At 34.4% G+C, this 15,932-nt stretch overlaps 1 protein-coding gene across 1 annotated transcript in view; it reads right to left on the reverse strand.

Moving 5' to 3' along the window:
- The window catches only part of LOC127172201 (seizure 6-like protein), a 58,733-nt gene that overhangs the window by 6,049 nt on the left and 36,752 nt on the right, over positions 1 to 15,932 (reverse strand). Inside the window, exons 3-12 of the mRNA XM_051121402.1 lie at positions 15,496 to 15,635; positions 11,122 to 11,317; positions 10,427 to 10,612; positions 7,824 to 7,995; positions 7,568 to 7,737; positions 6,979 to 7,173; positions 5,818 to 5,956; positions 5,387 to 5,583; positions 356 to 550; positions 48 to 239 (exon numbers count right to left, since the gene is read on the reverse strand). Coding sequence (XP_050977359.1) covers positions 48 to 239; positions 356 to 550; positions 5,387 to 5,583; positions 5,818 to 5,956; positions 6,979 to 7,173; positions 7,568 to 7,737; positions 7,824 to 7,995; positions 10,427 to 10,612; positions 11,122 to 11,317; positions 15,496 to 15,635 — 1,782 coding nt within the window. The remainder of the gene's footprint in view (positions 1 to 47; positions 240 to 355; positions 551 to 5,386; positions 5,584 to 5,817; positions 5,957 to 6,978; positions 7,174 to 7,567; positions 7,738 to 7,823; positions 7,996 to 10,426; positions 10,613 to 11,121; positions 11,318 to 15,495; positions 15,636 to 15,932) is intronic.

Consider the following 15,932-nt stretch of genomic DNA (forward strand, 5'->3'; position numbering starts at 1 on the left):
CATGAACTAAAACAGAAATTTCAGACAAAACATATTTTGGAACTCACAAACGCAATGAGGCAAGTGAGAAGTCCAAACAGGGGTGCCAGGTTCTCGACCGTAGCAAGTGAGTGTGGCGCCGCCCTGCAGGATGAATCCGGGAATGCAGCTATACTGGATAGTGGTGCCAACCAAGAGTTTGGGATCGGACAGCGTGCGTGTGGAGTGCTCCACGTGTCCAGGGTCTGTGCAGTACATAACTAATGAGGGGAAGCGAGAAAAGGAGACGCAGCTGAGAAGGATGGCATTTGAATCTGCTGAAAGAAAAAGTTCCTCCGACTCTAATTAGAAAGACACCCAACTGTGCTTGACTCACTCTTCTCACAGAACGGAGGCTGTGTGCTCCAGCTCAGGTCCACCTGACAGGTCAGGGTTTCACTGCCCACCAGGTCGTACCCCGGGTCGCACTGATACGTAATACGGGCTCCACGCACGAGCGCCGCATGAGACGTGGTTTTCCAGCCGTTCTGGATCTCAGGCAGGTCTGGACACGAGTCGTTGCGTGACACCTCTGAAAAAAAGTACATTTACTTAACCTATTCTAGTGCTCACCCATGAATTAGCATTTTGATTTTTGTCTGTTTATTGAATTTTTACAATGTTGACATAATAAAAATACATGAAAAAAAAAAGTTTATATTATATTTTATATATATATATATATATATATATATATATATATATATATATATATAGTTTTTATTGTTTAAATTTGGAATTTTTTTCCATAGTCTGTTGATTGAATTTTTTTAAAGATATTAACATGATAAAAACACAAGAGAATAGCCAAAAATATGTAAACACTCCACCCCATCCAGTCAAACCAAAATAAATAAATAAACTAATAAAAATATAAAACAAATAAACTAATAATTCTAATAAAATGTAAACAACAATAAAAATCAATCAATCAATCAATCAATCAATCCCCCAAAATAAATAATTTTAAAATACTTTTAAAAAATTATGTCTGCTCCAGTGCTGTTATTGTAACTACTTTTTTTTTTTTAACTGAAATAAAGTTGAACTAAAATAAAATATAAATATTAGATGGAAAAATGTAAAAATAAAAAACTGAAATAAAATAAATTACATTTTAATTTCAAATTTTAATTTTTAGTTCAACTCAACACAAAAAATAAATAAAATAATAATTATAATAAAAATACAAACAATAATAATATTGTTAGTATTTAATAAGTAATAATAATAATAATAATAATAATAAGTAAATAAATAAAAATAAATGAATCCCCCAAAATAAATAATTCAAAACAATTTAAAAATAAATGAAAAATAAATTAATAAAAAAGTAACAGAAAATAAATCATATACAAATTCCAATAAAAATATCAACAATAATAAAAATATATGAATAAATAAATAAAATCAGTCACCCCAAATAAATAAAAACAACAATTATAATAAAATACAAACAATAATAAAATAAATAAATAAAAAGAAATGAATCCCCAAAATAAATAATTCCAAACAATTTATTAATTTAAAAATAAATGAAAAATAAACTAATAAAAAGTAACTGAAAATAAATAATAATTTCAATAAAAATATGAATAAAAATAAGTAAATAAATAAATAAAAATCAAAATCAGTCAATATTTTTTAAATACTTTAAAAAAATTATTAAAAATAAAATGATAATTATAATATAAAATATAAAATAAACAATAAAATGAATAACTAAATATAAATAAATCCCCCTTAAAATAAATAATTCTAAAAATAAAAAAAATAATTTATTAACATAAATAATTTAAAAATAAATGAAAAACAAAACGATGACCAAAAATCTAAAAAAATAAAAATAAATAAATGAGTGAATTTAAATACAGATAAGGATAAAATTAAGGATAATGGATAAAGAAGAAGATACAGAAGAAGACCAAAATATTGTCACCACTCAGCCCCATCCCCTCCCTCAAAAAATAAATAAAAAATAAAAATCAATTTTTCACTTTTTCTTTCTCTCTATATATATATTATAAACAATAATAAATAATCTCTCTCTCTCTTTCTCTCTCTCTCTCTCTAAACAAAATATTAAAAGGCGTGTTATTACTCTTCTAAGTGACTTACAATTTTTCCCTAGCAGATAATAAAAATCCCATTTACTCACATTAAGGGAGGGATGTGACTCATAGAGACCAAAATATCACATGAGGGTGGATTTTATTGACTTAAGCCAGTAAGTATCCACCTAGTCACCACCCACAACACCCTAGCATTTCAGAGGTGACTTATGCACGATCAAACACCTCTCACTCATTTTCATGAAATGCACAATTTAGTCTGATATTATTTATTATATATTATGATATGATTTATTATTCCTTTCAGGAATTAAAAAGTCAAGTTGAACTTGGTTTGCCCACACGAACGTGTCGGCTGGCTGTGTAGGAGCGTGTGCGTTAACCGCTAGGTCACAGCTCTGATACTTTCAGTGCTTTATTCATAAGATTTCAGATCTTGTAGTTGGCAAAGAAATCATAAATAAATGTAAAAGGCCTGAGTAAAGGAATTTTTTATTTAAGAGGCATTCAGAATAGTTTTCCAACAGATCAATTATTCCTAGCATTGCTGGATGATGGTGTACGACGTTAGCGCAGCGCTAATGCGGGTTTCTTTAGATTCCACATGCACTCAGTTCATGAGCGTTTTGATCAAGAGCAAATCGACTGCCATTGTGAATTCACAGTGCGTCTGTGACCTTTATTCAGCTGGGAACTTTATCCTCTACCATTATACAGACATAAAAAGAGTATCTCTGTCTTTTTAGCTCAAGTCATTACTGGAGATTGCATGCTAACATGCTCTGTGTGTGTGTGTGTGTGTGTGTCCTATGGGAGAAAATAGAGACAAAACTAAATGTGAATGAATGAGGGCAGCCAGGAGAGAAGGAGGAGAAGAGGATGATGGGAGATTTCAGAAGCTGAAAATAGTTGCATCTGTGCAAAAAAAAAAAAAAAAAAAAAAAAAAAAAAAAAAACACTGATTGAAATGCATGCCGACCACTTGAGAACATAATGGATCGGCTGAAGTAATTTGACAAGAAAGAGTTGCATTGAGATTCTCTCTGTGTGTTCGAGACACTCATTTGAGACTGAAAGTTTGTGCATAAAGCTTGTCTTTGGTTGGCAAATTAAATGTGTCTATTACTGTGACGGACTCATTTAGTTTAGCCAGACTTTTGACTATCAGCATAAAGTCTGCTCCAGTGTTGTGATTGTTAACCAAAAATGTGTTAGTTTGTTAACTGAAATAAAGCAGAAAAAACTTTAAAAACAATAAAACTAATTACATTTTAATAAAAATGCAAATTTTAAGTTTAAATTGAAGTATTAAAATTACTAAAAAATTACTACAAATAAGAAAAATATTAGATGCAAAAATTCAATCTTATTTTAAGGGTTATTTTCCCATTATAATATTTAGATTTTATTTTTTATTTCAGATTTAGTTTGTCCAATTTTAGCTCTTCGGCTTAAACTTAATTCATTTAGTTGCTAAAGCAACATTTCAGTTTTTTAAGTTTACATTTTTCAGGTTTATGTTTTTCATCTAGCTTTTATTTTTATTTCAAATTTAGGTTGGCTTTAACTTATTTTAACATTTCCTATTTTCGTTTAAGTTTTTTATGTTTACATTTTTCAATTTTATGTGTTTTTTTATGTAACATTTATATTTTATTTTTATTTTAGATTTAGGTTTAGTAATTTTAGTACAGCTCAAACTTATTTTAATTAGTTCCTAAAACAACATTTCTAATTTTCGTTTAAGTTTTTAAATTTTTTAAATTTTCATCTAATATTTATATTTCATTTATATTTTTTAGTCATTTTAGTACTTCAACTTAAATTAATTTTAATTCAGTTCTTTACCATGGCAGTATTTCTAATTTTCTTTTAAGTTAAAGTAATAAAATTAAGGGGGAAAAATATATCCAGTTTAGAACTAAAACTAAAAACTAAAAACTAAAACTTGAAAACCTTAATTAGCCAATTAGAAGTGTTGCTATGAAATAAAATAATTGAGTTTTTCAAGTTTAAGTTTTATTTGAAGTTTGCTATGGCAACAAGTAAAACGACTTAAATAAATAGATAAATAAATATAAATATAAATAAATATTTAAATATCATATCAAAATGTATATATCAATATTAATAAAACAAAGTCTGCTCAAGTGTTGTTAGTTCACTAAAAAATTGTTAGAGTTGAAATGATTTGGACATAAAATAAAAGACAAATATTATATGAAAAAAACTTAAAAAACAAATGAAAAAAAAAAAACGTTTAATTGAATTATTTATTATATTGAATACTAAATACAAAAAAATACTAAAACTGAAATAAAAATAAAATATAATTATTAGAAAAAACAAACTTATTTTGAGTTTTTATATATAATTTTTATTTTATTTTTATTTTAGAATGAGTTTTTGCAATTTTAGAACTTTAGCTGAAACTTATTTAAAATGAGTAGCTAAAGCAACATTTCTAATTTTTGTTTTTGTTTTTTAAGTTTACATTTTTCAAGTTTGTTTTTCATCTAGCGTTCTAATTTGTAATATTTATATCTTAGTTTGAATAATTTTAGTACTTCAACTTAAATTAATTTTATTTCAGTTCTTCTTCTTCTTTGCCATGGCATCATTTCTAATTTTCTTTAAAATTAAATTAATACAACCGAAAAAATTAAATAAAATTCAGATGCAAAACTTAATAACTTAATAAAAAAGACAAAAACCTCTAAATGCAAATTAGAAATGTTGCTATGAAATAAGGATTTTCAAGTGTACTTTTATTTCATTCATTTGCCATGGCAGCATTTCCAATTTTCCTTTCAGATAAAGTACTAAAATTAAAAATAAATAATAAAATTAATTAAAGCTAAATAGAAATAGATATTTTAAAAACATAACAATAAAATTAAAAAAAGCACATATTACAATTACTAAAATATAAACTAAAATTAAAAAATGATTAGAAATTAAAAATAAATGCCAACTCATAATTAATAAATACTGTAATGGTGTATAAATAACACTGGCATGGTCCACAATGCAGTTTCTTCTGGCCAAGAACTGCCCAAAAAACAGAAAATAGTCTATAAATATAAAGTGACCAACCACTGTTTGTTCTTTTATGTTTATGGGCAGGTTAATATGAAGTACTTAAGTGTTCTCAAAGATATCTTGCTGGTAAACAAAACCCTTCACTTCCACACAATCAGGTTTTGAGAACACTCTTGCCATTTTTGCGTGCAATATGCATGAGACTGATTCTAATTTATGCATTTTAATGTTGCAATTAGTTGGAGTGTCCTCACCCATGTAGTTGATGATGAAACCCTCTCCCTTCCCGAAGACCAGGCCGGCTGGGTCTGAGTGGAAGGTGATGGTGAGGTCAGGGGTCGAGGAGGACATCTTAAACGGGCTGGTTCCCCCAACAAACTGGCCCAGTATGCGTGTTGTGACCTCATCTCCATCCAAAATGGTTAGCATATCACTGTCGCTGAGATTCAAGCTAATGAGAGAGAGAGAAAGAGACAGTGGGCGAGAGGTGAGGGGTTTGTGTGGGAGGAAATGAGAAAATGAACGAGTCATTCAGGCGGTTTGGTGAGTCATCGCATCCAGCAGGTCTGTGGGCTTCGTTCGATTTCAGCAGCAGCAGCAGCAGCTTGACACGTCAGCCGCCAGAACAGCCAAACCAGCAGACTTTCCTGTTGTTTTCTGAACAGAATGTTCCAGAAGGACTTACAGCTGCACATCCAGCAGGACGCGTTTGTCCTCGCCGACGTGAATCCTCCAGCTGCAGTCCTCGCCCTCCCCGTACCATTCGGGCCAGTTTGGGGACAGGATAACGCCGCTGGGGCCGGACAGATCGCCGCCACAGAGAGCTGCAGAGAGGCCACACAGACACGTGTCACATTGATTTCTCCGTCACATTGATTCAGTGAAACAAATGTCAAAACTCTGTCACGTCACAATTAGCATCTTTTTAAAAGTCACAAGCGACTTTTCTGCTTTAAAGATGTTTTCTTTGGATTGTTTGACTACTCAAAAGAGAATATAGAAAAAATAAAACTTAATTTGTGTTTTCTGCTAGCTAAATTTCACATATAAAGTTGATACAGAAACTATCCAAAGCTCTGTTAATCTTAAAATAAAAATAAAAATAAAAACTTGTAACTTCTCAGGTAATATCAATGGTATGAACTATTTCAGATGTTAATTGTTTGATCAAAAGTATTGCTAGGGGCAAATTTAGTACACACACACAAACACGTAGAGTACTTTTTATTATTTTTTAATTTATTATAAAGTTATTTAATATAATTTGATTTGATCCTATGATAGTCAAAATGGTCCTTTAAAATGTTCAGCACAGTAAGATTTGTCCTCTGTAATCTTTGATTTGTGGTTTGTGCATTTGGTTGTGAAACTCCAGACTAAAATATGCAGTGTTAATTGCGATATTAATTGCATTTGACACCCAAGCGTTAACAAGCATGTGTAACACACCATGTGGGGTTGACCAGTGTTACGTTAAGCTGTTATCTGTTGCGACCTAACGCCAGTCACAGAAAACCTCATTTATCCCACGTAAAGATGAATTACAACAAGGTTAAATACAGGACAACAACCAAAAGTCATTGACTATTGATGATCAGGCTGACATGTGAGAATTTTCATCAGCCTAACAGCAAAAACATGCAATTCCAAAAAGCACTTCTTAGATCAAAGGCTGTTTTTGAGCATTAACATACCATTAACATTCAATGCAATTACCATAGAATAATTTTAGAAAACAGACTAATTAGCTTCAAATCTGGCATCCCATGGCATTTAGTAAAGGATAAATGTTGTCTGGCAGTGATGTGCCTTATGTAGCATGTAGGGTAATGTTAATACTCTATACCTTTGCAGAGGGGTTCTGTGTCGTTCCAGTAGGGGTCTCGTGTGTTAATGCACTCGATGATGGGCGGCCCCTGCTCCAGGGAGTGCCCGGGGTCACAGGTGAATTGCACCACCGTCCCCACACCATAAGTTGGGTCTGTTGTGCTAAAGTTTCCATTCTGGATGTATGGTTCGTAGCAGTGGCCCTTCTCAAATGCTAAATGTGAACAATTAAAACAAGCTCTGTTAGCTGAAATAACAAAGGAAATCCAGAGAAACATGTTGGATGAATTAGTTATACTTAAAAATGGTACTGCATTAGATATGAAAATGTAAGACAAAGAAATATAATAAAATATCAAATGAAAAGTATTTATTAAAAAAAAGATAGCATGTTTTTAAAGCAAAATGTAAACATTTATTTTAGGTTTTAAATGATTTATGTTTATATTAATTTTCTTATATTTATTTAAAACATTATGCAATCCTTTTTTAACCTTCCTGATTTAATATTTTATGTATCAGGGGTTTTAATGTCCAAATACAGGTAGGTATACACATTCACTTCAATGTAATACACGTTTGGTGTTACAGAGATGAACGCTGCCTACCTTCATAACGTATATTGAATCCAGTGTTGTGACTATTAGGTTGGTCTGTTATAAACTGGACCCGAACAGCTGGACCTTCGCTAATCACTCCCTCAAACGGGATGGGACCGCCACGCCCAGAATCAAACAGGACGACCGAACCTGCGTCGAGCCCACTCCATAAGACCAGCCTGTAATATGGGAGAAGGCCTGAGTCTCTTATATACATATAAAAATGATTTAGCATTGCATTGATTTGGATGACACATGCATTTACCTGTCTGTCAGGCCCAACACCATTCTCTCCAAATGCAGGTGCAGCCTTTGGCCATTAGGAGCCTCTAGGGACCAAGAGCAGCTGCGGTCCAGGGTGCTGTTAGGGCCCGGATGGGGTGAGGGGGACAGCACCCGGCCCACCGTAGCGTTTTTTACAACCCCTCCACACAAAGCTTGAAGAGAACATAATGGAAAATGTCACTTACAGTAAGTTTCTTAATTTTATTTTTAAAATAATAATTAAAGAAAAAAAAGGATAAATTATGTGAAAATATTTAAAGGTAAAATTAGGTAATGTATACACAGTGCCTTGTGCAAGTATTCATACCCCTCTTATGTTGCAGCTTCATATTAAACTGCTTTAAATATATATATATATATATATTTTTTTTTTTTTCACATCAGTCTACACTGCATACACTATGATGACAAAGCAAAAAACTCATTTGTGACAACTATACACATTTATTAAAAATAAAACACCGAAATAAGTACATTGCATAAGTATTCATACCCTTAACACAGTACTCAGTTCAAGCACCTTTACACCCTCAAGACTTTTTGGTATGATGCAACAAGTTTTGCACATCTGCATTTGGCAATTATCTGCCATTCTTCTCCTCACCTCTTTATTTCTCAAGCTCGGTCAGCTTGGATGGACACAGATGCACATTTTCAGGTTTCTCCAGAATTATTTGATTGCGTTCAAGGCCAGGCTGTGGCTGGGCCACTCAAGGACATTCACAGAGTTGTCTATAAGCCACTCTTGCTGTGTGCTTAGGGTAACTGTCCTGTTGGAAGATGAACCTTCCATCCAGTCTGAGGTTCTGAATGCTCTGGACTGGGTTTTCACTTCCAGAACAAAAATTTACAGATAATTTAATCATCCTTTTGTTATCCAAGATGTTCATGTCTTTCTTTCTTCAGTTGATAAGAAATTATGTTTTTTGAGGAAAACATTTCAGGAACTATCTCCATATAGTGGACTTCACTGGTGCCCCCAAGTTTGAACTTCCAAAATGCAGTTTAAATGCAGCTTCAAATGGCTCTAAACGATCCCAGCCAAGGATGAAGGGTCTTATATAGCAAAACGATCTGTCATTTTCAAAAACAAATGGACAATTTCTATACTTTTTAACAGCAAATTCTCTTCTTGTCTCATCTCTGCCATGCAAATGCGTAGTCTGTGTAATCTGGGTCAATACAGTTAGGATATGTCGAAAAACTCCCATCTCATTTTTTTCTTGAACATCTTGGGTCGGTACTGCTGCAGTGATGTAGGAACTCTATTGACCGTATTGAACTGGGAAAAAAACAGTTCATGCAGACTTAGACAAGACAAGGTTAAAAAGTATAGACCATTTCGCTAGATGTAAACAACACTGGTCCAGAGGCACTTCCTGTTTTTTTGTTTTTTATTTTTTTTTTATTTCACATATACAAATACATCTTAAAGGTGCTAATGTAACATTTTCATCCAGTCAAATGTTATGTTGGTTGTATTTTTTTGTGATGTTTGTGTAAAGTTAAAAAAAAAAAAGAAACGGGAAGTGTATCGGGACCAGTATGTTTACATCTGACGAAATGGTCTATAGAAATTGTCAGTTTGTTTTGAAAATAACCGATAGTTTTGCTAGATAAGACCCTTTTTCCTTGGCTGGCTCAGATTTAAACTTGTTCAAACTTGGGGGCACCATTGAAGTCCACTATATGGAGATAATTCTTGACATTTTTTCTCGAGAAATATAAATTCTTATCGACTGAAGAAAAAATTTAATCTTACATTAAATTATCTGTGCATTTTTGTTCTGGAAGTGAACTTCTCCTTTAAGGCTTTCTCTATATTTTGCTGTGTTGAGCTTTCTTTCTTCTCTGACTGGTCTTTCAGTCCCTGCCACTGAAAAACAGCCGCACAGCATGAGGCTGCTACCACCACACTTTACTCTTGGGATGCTGCTGTGCAGGTGATGAGCAGTGCCTGGTTTCCTCCAAACATGGTGCTTGGAATTACTTGCATGGTCACCAATCTAACCAAAGCCAGCTCTAGGAAGAGTCCCAGCTGTTCCAAGCATCTTCCATTATGTATAATGGAGGCTACATGCTTCTGTGAACCTTCAATGCAGCAGTTTTTTTCTGAACTCTTTCCCAGATGTGTGGCTTGACGCAATCCTGTCTCCGAGCTCTACAGGCAGTTCTTTTTGGTTTTTGCTTTGATATGCATTTTCAGCTGTTAGACCTTTTATTGAGAGGTGTGTGCCTTTCCAAATCATACTCATTCAAATGAATTTGCCACAGGTTAACTCCACTGGAAGTGTAGTAACATCTACAAGCAACATGAATGAGCCTGAGCTAAATTTCAACTGTCCCAGATAAGGGTATGAATACTTACGCAACTGAATCATTTTGGTTCTTAATTTTTAATACATTTGCAAAGATGTTAAAAACCTGTTTTTTTGCTTTGCCATTATGGTGTATGGAATGTAGACTGATGTGGAATAAACAGTTTAACATAAGGCAGCAACATAAAATGTGAAAAAAATTAAGGGGTATGAATACTTTCGCAAGGCACTGTATATGTATACCAGGTATATATCATTGTCTCACCTCTGCAGCTTGGCTCATGTTGGCTCCACACAGGCAGCGAGGCATTGAGACATGTGAGCGTGGCGTCCCCCTGCAGGTGGTATCCCATGTGACACTGGAAATGGGCCGTGCCTTCGGGATGCAGATCTTTTACCGACACCTCCCCAAAATGAGGCCGTCGAGGTAGGGCGCAACTCAGGCGAAAAACTGGACAAGAACGAGTATGTGATTATCCTTCAAAAACTCTCCTTTTATGACAACTGAGCAAATAATGACAGATGTTTCGGGGTGAACTACTCCTTTCATCATTTATGAATAAAATGAATGCTAATGCCACTCGAGGATGCTGATTGAAACAAATTGCACACAAGACGGCACAAGAAAGCCTTGTGAAATGAGCCCTGGAGTGAAACTACAAGTACATTAGCCGGTTAATGGACACGGCAGAAGCTATCAAGTTAGATAAGCGAGAAAATTAACCAAATGGAGAATTTTTCAATTAAAAGTTTGGAGGCAAAGTCTGGCCGGCGACCAACAAGTTCAACAAGAGTGCTGAGACTTCCGGATGAGGGGCGTTTTTACATTTACACAAGCACCTGTGGGACTCATTAGAGTTTTATGTAAAAGAGTAATTATCTCTATAAAACCACAGCAAGAGGCAAGTCCCAAAGATGCTGTGTTTAACGCATAAGTGGCTTGTTTTGATAAACACTCACTTTGATAATGCAGCTGGAACATGCCGACTCCTCCCTCTGGAGACGAGCGGTAGAACACAGACAGGGTGTTGGTCGGACTGCGGATCACCTGACCTTCCACCAGGAGCGTCTGATTGGCCAGTACGAGCAGGGCCCCGCCTTCATCCACCCCTCTGATTGACAGCTGCTCGCCTTCTGACAGGTTGACGCTTTTCACCTACAGTGAAGGAATGCCAATCATGTTAGCAGGAAACACTGGTAAGAAAAACAGTACGCTATGAAGTGGCAAGAACAGTACAGCATTCACAATAACATTCTTATGTTCATTTGAGAACAGATCAGCTTTACAAAGAAGTACATTGTGCAATAGTGGTATCAGATAATTATATCATGCATGAGTAACTCTCAAAATATTATTATTAAATAGATTGTCCCCTTCAGACTCTTTAAAGACATATACAGTTATTTTATGTTACTTATATACCTCGGTATTCTTACATAATTTTGTTTTTTTCTATTGCTAGGTATTGTTGCAAGTTTGAACAAGTATGCAAAAAACAAACAAACTATATGTGTGTGTGTATATATATGTGTGTGTGTTGTGTATTTTTTTTATTAATAATTAGTAGAGTTGAGCCGGATACTCGGCTGAAACGAGTATCCGGCACGGATAAAGCACTTTTGCCGAGTACGAGTATCATACGAGTAATACGAGTCAATATCTGTGCTCGGATTGAATAAAAATTCTCATTGGGTAGTTTACTGTGTCTGCGTTCTGTGATAGGCTAGTCACAGGGCCTCTCCCCTACACACATACTAGAGATGCGCGGATGAGCTTAAACGTCACCGGAATCCGCAGCTCCAAATAAATGATCCGCCCGCCACCCACCCGCACCTGTATTTTTCTCTGATTTAGATAACCGCACCCGACCCGCACCCGATCGTCATTTACAATTATTCTAATTCTTAGTTTTGCATGATGATATGATGAATGTGATGAACACTTATAAGCTTAATCACTCGTGCTTTTAAGCCAAATCCACGCTAAAAAGAATAACGTTAACTGATATCTGGACGTGACGTATTGTTTTCGGTATAATGTACTGATTCAAATTAGTAATCAATAATAATTTTTATTTTAATACTCGGCGTGCCTCTCTTGACATGCTCTCGCGTATGAACAGGCAGCAAATGTGGTGCTGGCGCGGACGGCGCGGGCGCGGGCGCGGGCGCATCAGGCGCATCAGGTGCAATGATAAAACATATTTCAAAGGAAGCCGGCGCTAGGGTCCTTACCGTCTTTGCTGGGTGTTTTGAGCGAATATTTGCATGTATTCACATACGATTTAGTTACAAATGGTGGCCTGTCATGATTTTGGCTAATGCAGGACACTACTGAATGATGCGCATCAGAGGGGATTTAGAAGTGGGTGCGCAGAGCCGACTGATAAAGAAATGGGTATACGCGGGTTATACACACCACTGCATATTAACCTACTCAGTATTTAAAACATATGTTAGAAAATACAGTTAATATTTGCGTCATTATTGATTTTTCATCCACCACCCGAACCACCCGCAAATAATCAGAATGCAATTTTTTATTACCCGACCCACCCGACCCGCGGATTGTCCGCAGCGCCCGCGGATATAACCGCCATCCGCGCATCACTAACACATACAGATTTATTGTGTTGCTGTGTCCCGCTCTGCTCACACACACACAGAACACTGAGAAGAGAAGAGAACAGCGCGCTCTCTCTCTGTTCTCTCCCTCAGTCACTCAGGTTTGCGGGTTTTTTTCCGTTAACGTTTAGGGTTTCTTCAGCATCACTTTTGTTTTTTACTTTGGTTTGTTTGTAGTACTTACTTTTTAACCAGTAGAGTTTTGGTAAACGTGGGGTTTGTTCAGACGTGGTGCTTGGTAAAAGCGACTCGCGTCTCTGCCTGTCGGAGAATTTATTTTTCTTTTTTAAACCGTCAGCTGGCTCTGACCAGTTTTTTTACTTCACGCACTGAGTGTCTGACACTTTCTTTCTGTATTTCATAAATAAATAAATAAATAAATAAACCACACTGCTCAAGGTTAAAAAAAGAAAGTTATGTTGAAATGAAAACTCTTGTTCATTACATTTTACTTCATAATTGCAACCGCATGTGTTGTATTCATTGTTGCAAAACTTATTCTGTATATAGTTCGTTTGTTATCATGATCAAACCCACTGATCTGAAGCTCAATGCTGATGCTGTCATGTAAATAGTTTTCTAATCAGCAATAAATATAACAATTTCTGATCAACCCATATCAATTGCATGCTTAAAATAACATACCGGTTAAAGCCCCGCCCATTTCAATACAACATGACCCACTTCCAGGTTAAATCCCACCCACTTCCGGGTTAGGCCCCGCCCACTCCGAGTACAGATACAGATACAGATAATTCATATGGTTAACAGATACAGATACAGATACAGATAATGCTGTACTCGCTCATCCCTAATAATTAGTATAAATTAAATTATATTTGTTATAATTATATACCCAATATTTAATATAATTCTAAATTCTATATATTTACACTGATAATAATTAAAATATTGGATACATCATTATAATATATATATTTTTATAATAATAAAATACAATATATAATATAATATGTATATAAATGTAATCTGTGTATAACTATTACATATTAAATTATATATTAATAATTAATGTAAATTAATTAGATAATTATATTTATTTTATATCTCCAATATTTCATTTAATAATTTTATATATACACTAATATTATTTGAAATATGGCTACATAATAATAAATAAAAATCAAATACTGTCATTTTTTATTTTAATAAAAATATAAAATCTATAATAATTAATATAATAAACAACAAATTACTGTGAATATTTAATATGTATATGTAGAACTATTATACATTAAATAATGTATTAATTAATAAATTTATTACGTTATATTGATTATAAGTATATATCCAATATTTCATTTAATACATTTTATATATACACTGACATTATTTGAAATACTGAATACATAAAAATAAAGCTACAATGAATTTTTAATATTTTAAGAAAAATATATAAAAATCAACAGTAAATATTTATATATTTTTGTATTAATTAGTATACATTAAATTCAATTAGATATTAATAATGAAATTATACAAATTACATTTATTATAATTATACATCCCATATTTCATGCAATAATAAATTATATAAATTATATATAAAATACTGTCAATTTTAAATATTTTAATAAAAAAACTATGTGTATAAATATTTATACACACATTTTATTTACAGTAAAAAGATTCTTATATATGTAATATATTGTCCAAATTGTAATTTGTATCCTTGTTAGACACTCTTATTCCAAAAATACAAAATATCTTGAAATGTTTAAATTGTGATTTTTCACACCGTGTTGAAAAAGTAATTTTTATACTTTTTCTTACACTTTATGACGATTTTCATTAAAAAAAATGCATTTTTTAAAAATAATTTCAGAGAATTTTAAGACATTTGGATGAACGTTTTTTTTCCCTAGTAGTATCATGCACTAGTAGATCATGAACCACAGCCGGAACATGCATTAAGAAAGTAAAAAGGGTGCAATTTGATTTCATGTTAACTTTAAAGCATAATCACAGCCAGCATGGATTATCCGTATCTCATCCTTTCCCATGAGGACAGCGTGTCTGTGTGTGTATACATACCAAATTAATTGGAAGTGTTTTAATCCCTTGAGACAGAATATTCAACACACGCACACACACAAACACACAGCAGGCCTTTGGCTGTGGATTAAAGTGGTAATTAGAGATTATGTCACGGACGTGAATCATCCGCAGAGGGACAGCGGACATGGACACAGGATTACATTGGGCTTCATGCGGGCACTGCAGCAGTGGCTTCCCGTCTCTCTCATTAACATGGGCTTGTGTGGCTCTGGCTCTCTGGGAACGCACTGCTGCCGGCCTAAAGTGCTCGACTCCAGTAATTAGATCCGTGCAATTACACCACGTGCCACTAGAGGGCACGTTGGACCGGACGCAGGGCTGTTAAGCGCAGTCACCTGTATCCGAGGGTGTTGAGAAATTGTGCTAGGCACATGAGAAATAGGATTGCATTGCAGGGAAAAAAGCTTGTTAGGCAGCAGATTGCATTTCCAGATAACTCCCTCGGGGCCACATGCTGTGGTCGGTGTTCTGCAGCTGCTTATTTGTTGAATTACACAGTCTATTAGCATGTTATTTAAAGAGATCCATGCATTAACAGGTGCCCGTTCAGTCAAGAACATCCAGCGAAGATTGTCATATCATTCAGAGGTGGAGGACAATATGATAAATTAAAGCAATATTAAAAGGTACCTGTAGCTCCACACCGTAACCCGTGTAGACGGTCACTGTATAAGTGCACTGCAGAAACGCTGCTTCAGGGAGGGGCGGATCGTCTGAAGAATCGATGTAGCCCTCTGGGTCGGTGAAATTGACCCTGCAGTTTGTTACAGCTAGAGGAAAATGCCAGACAGACGACATTAAAAACCCAAGCGTTCATCTGAGAATGTCTACAGAGGGGATGTGAGATGGTAAACAACAGTGAGGAGAAACGTCTACATCAGCTACACAGCTGTAGCTGTACATTTCCCTGCTGAAAATGCTAGCCAATTTCCATGCTGGTTCAGGATAGTTTATACTGGTTAGTTCCGGTTTGGCACGAATCTTGTGTGAACTGCTCAACAAGTATGGTTTTCCTAGTGAGGCTATTTGAGGAAACCAAAACACCAGCATCAGAAAAAACAACAACA

Source organism: Labeo rohita, chromosome 10 (genome assembly GCF_022985175.1).
Source record: "Labeo rohita strain BAU-BD-2019 chromosome 10, IGBB_LRoh.1.0, whole genome shotgun sequence".
Taxonomy (NCBI): Eukaryota; Metazoa; Chordata; class Actinopteri; order Cypriniformes; family Cyprinidae; genus Labeo; species Labeo rohita.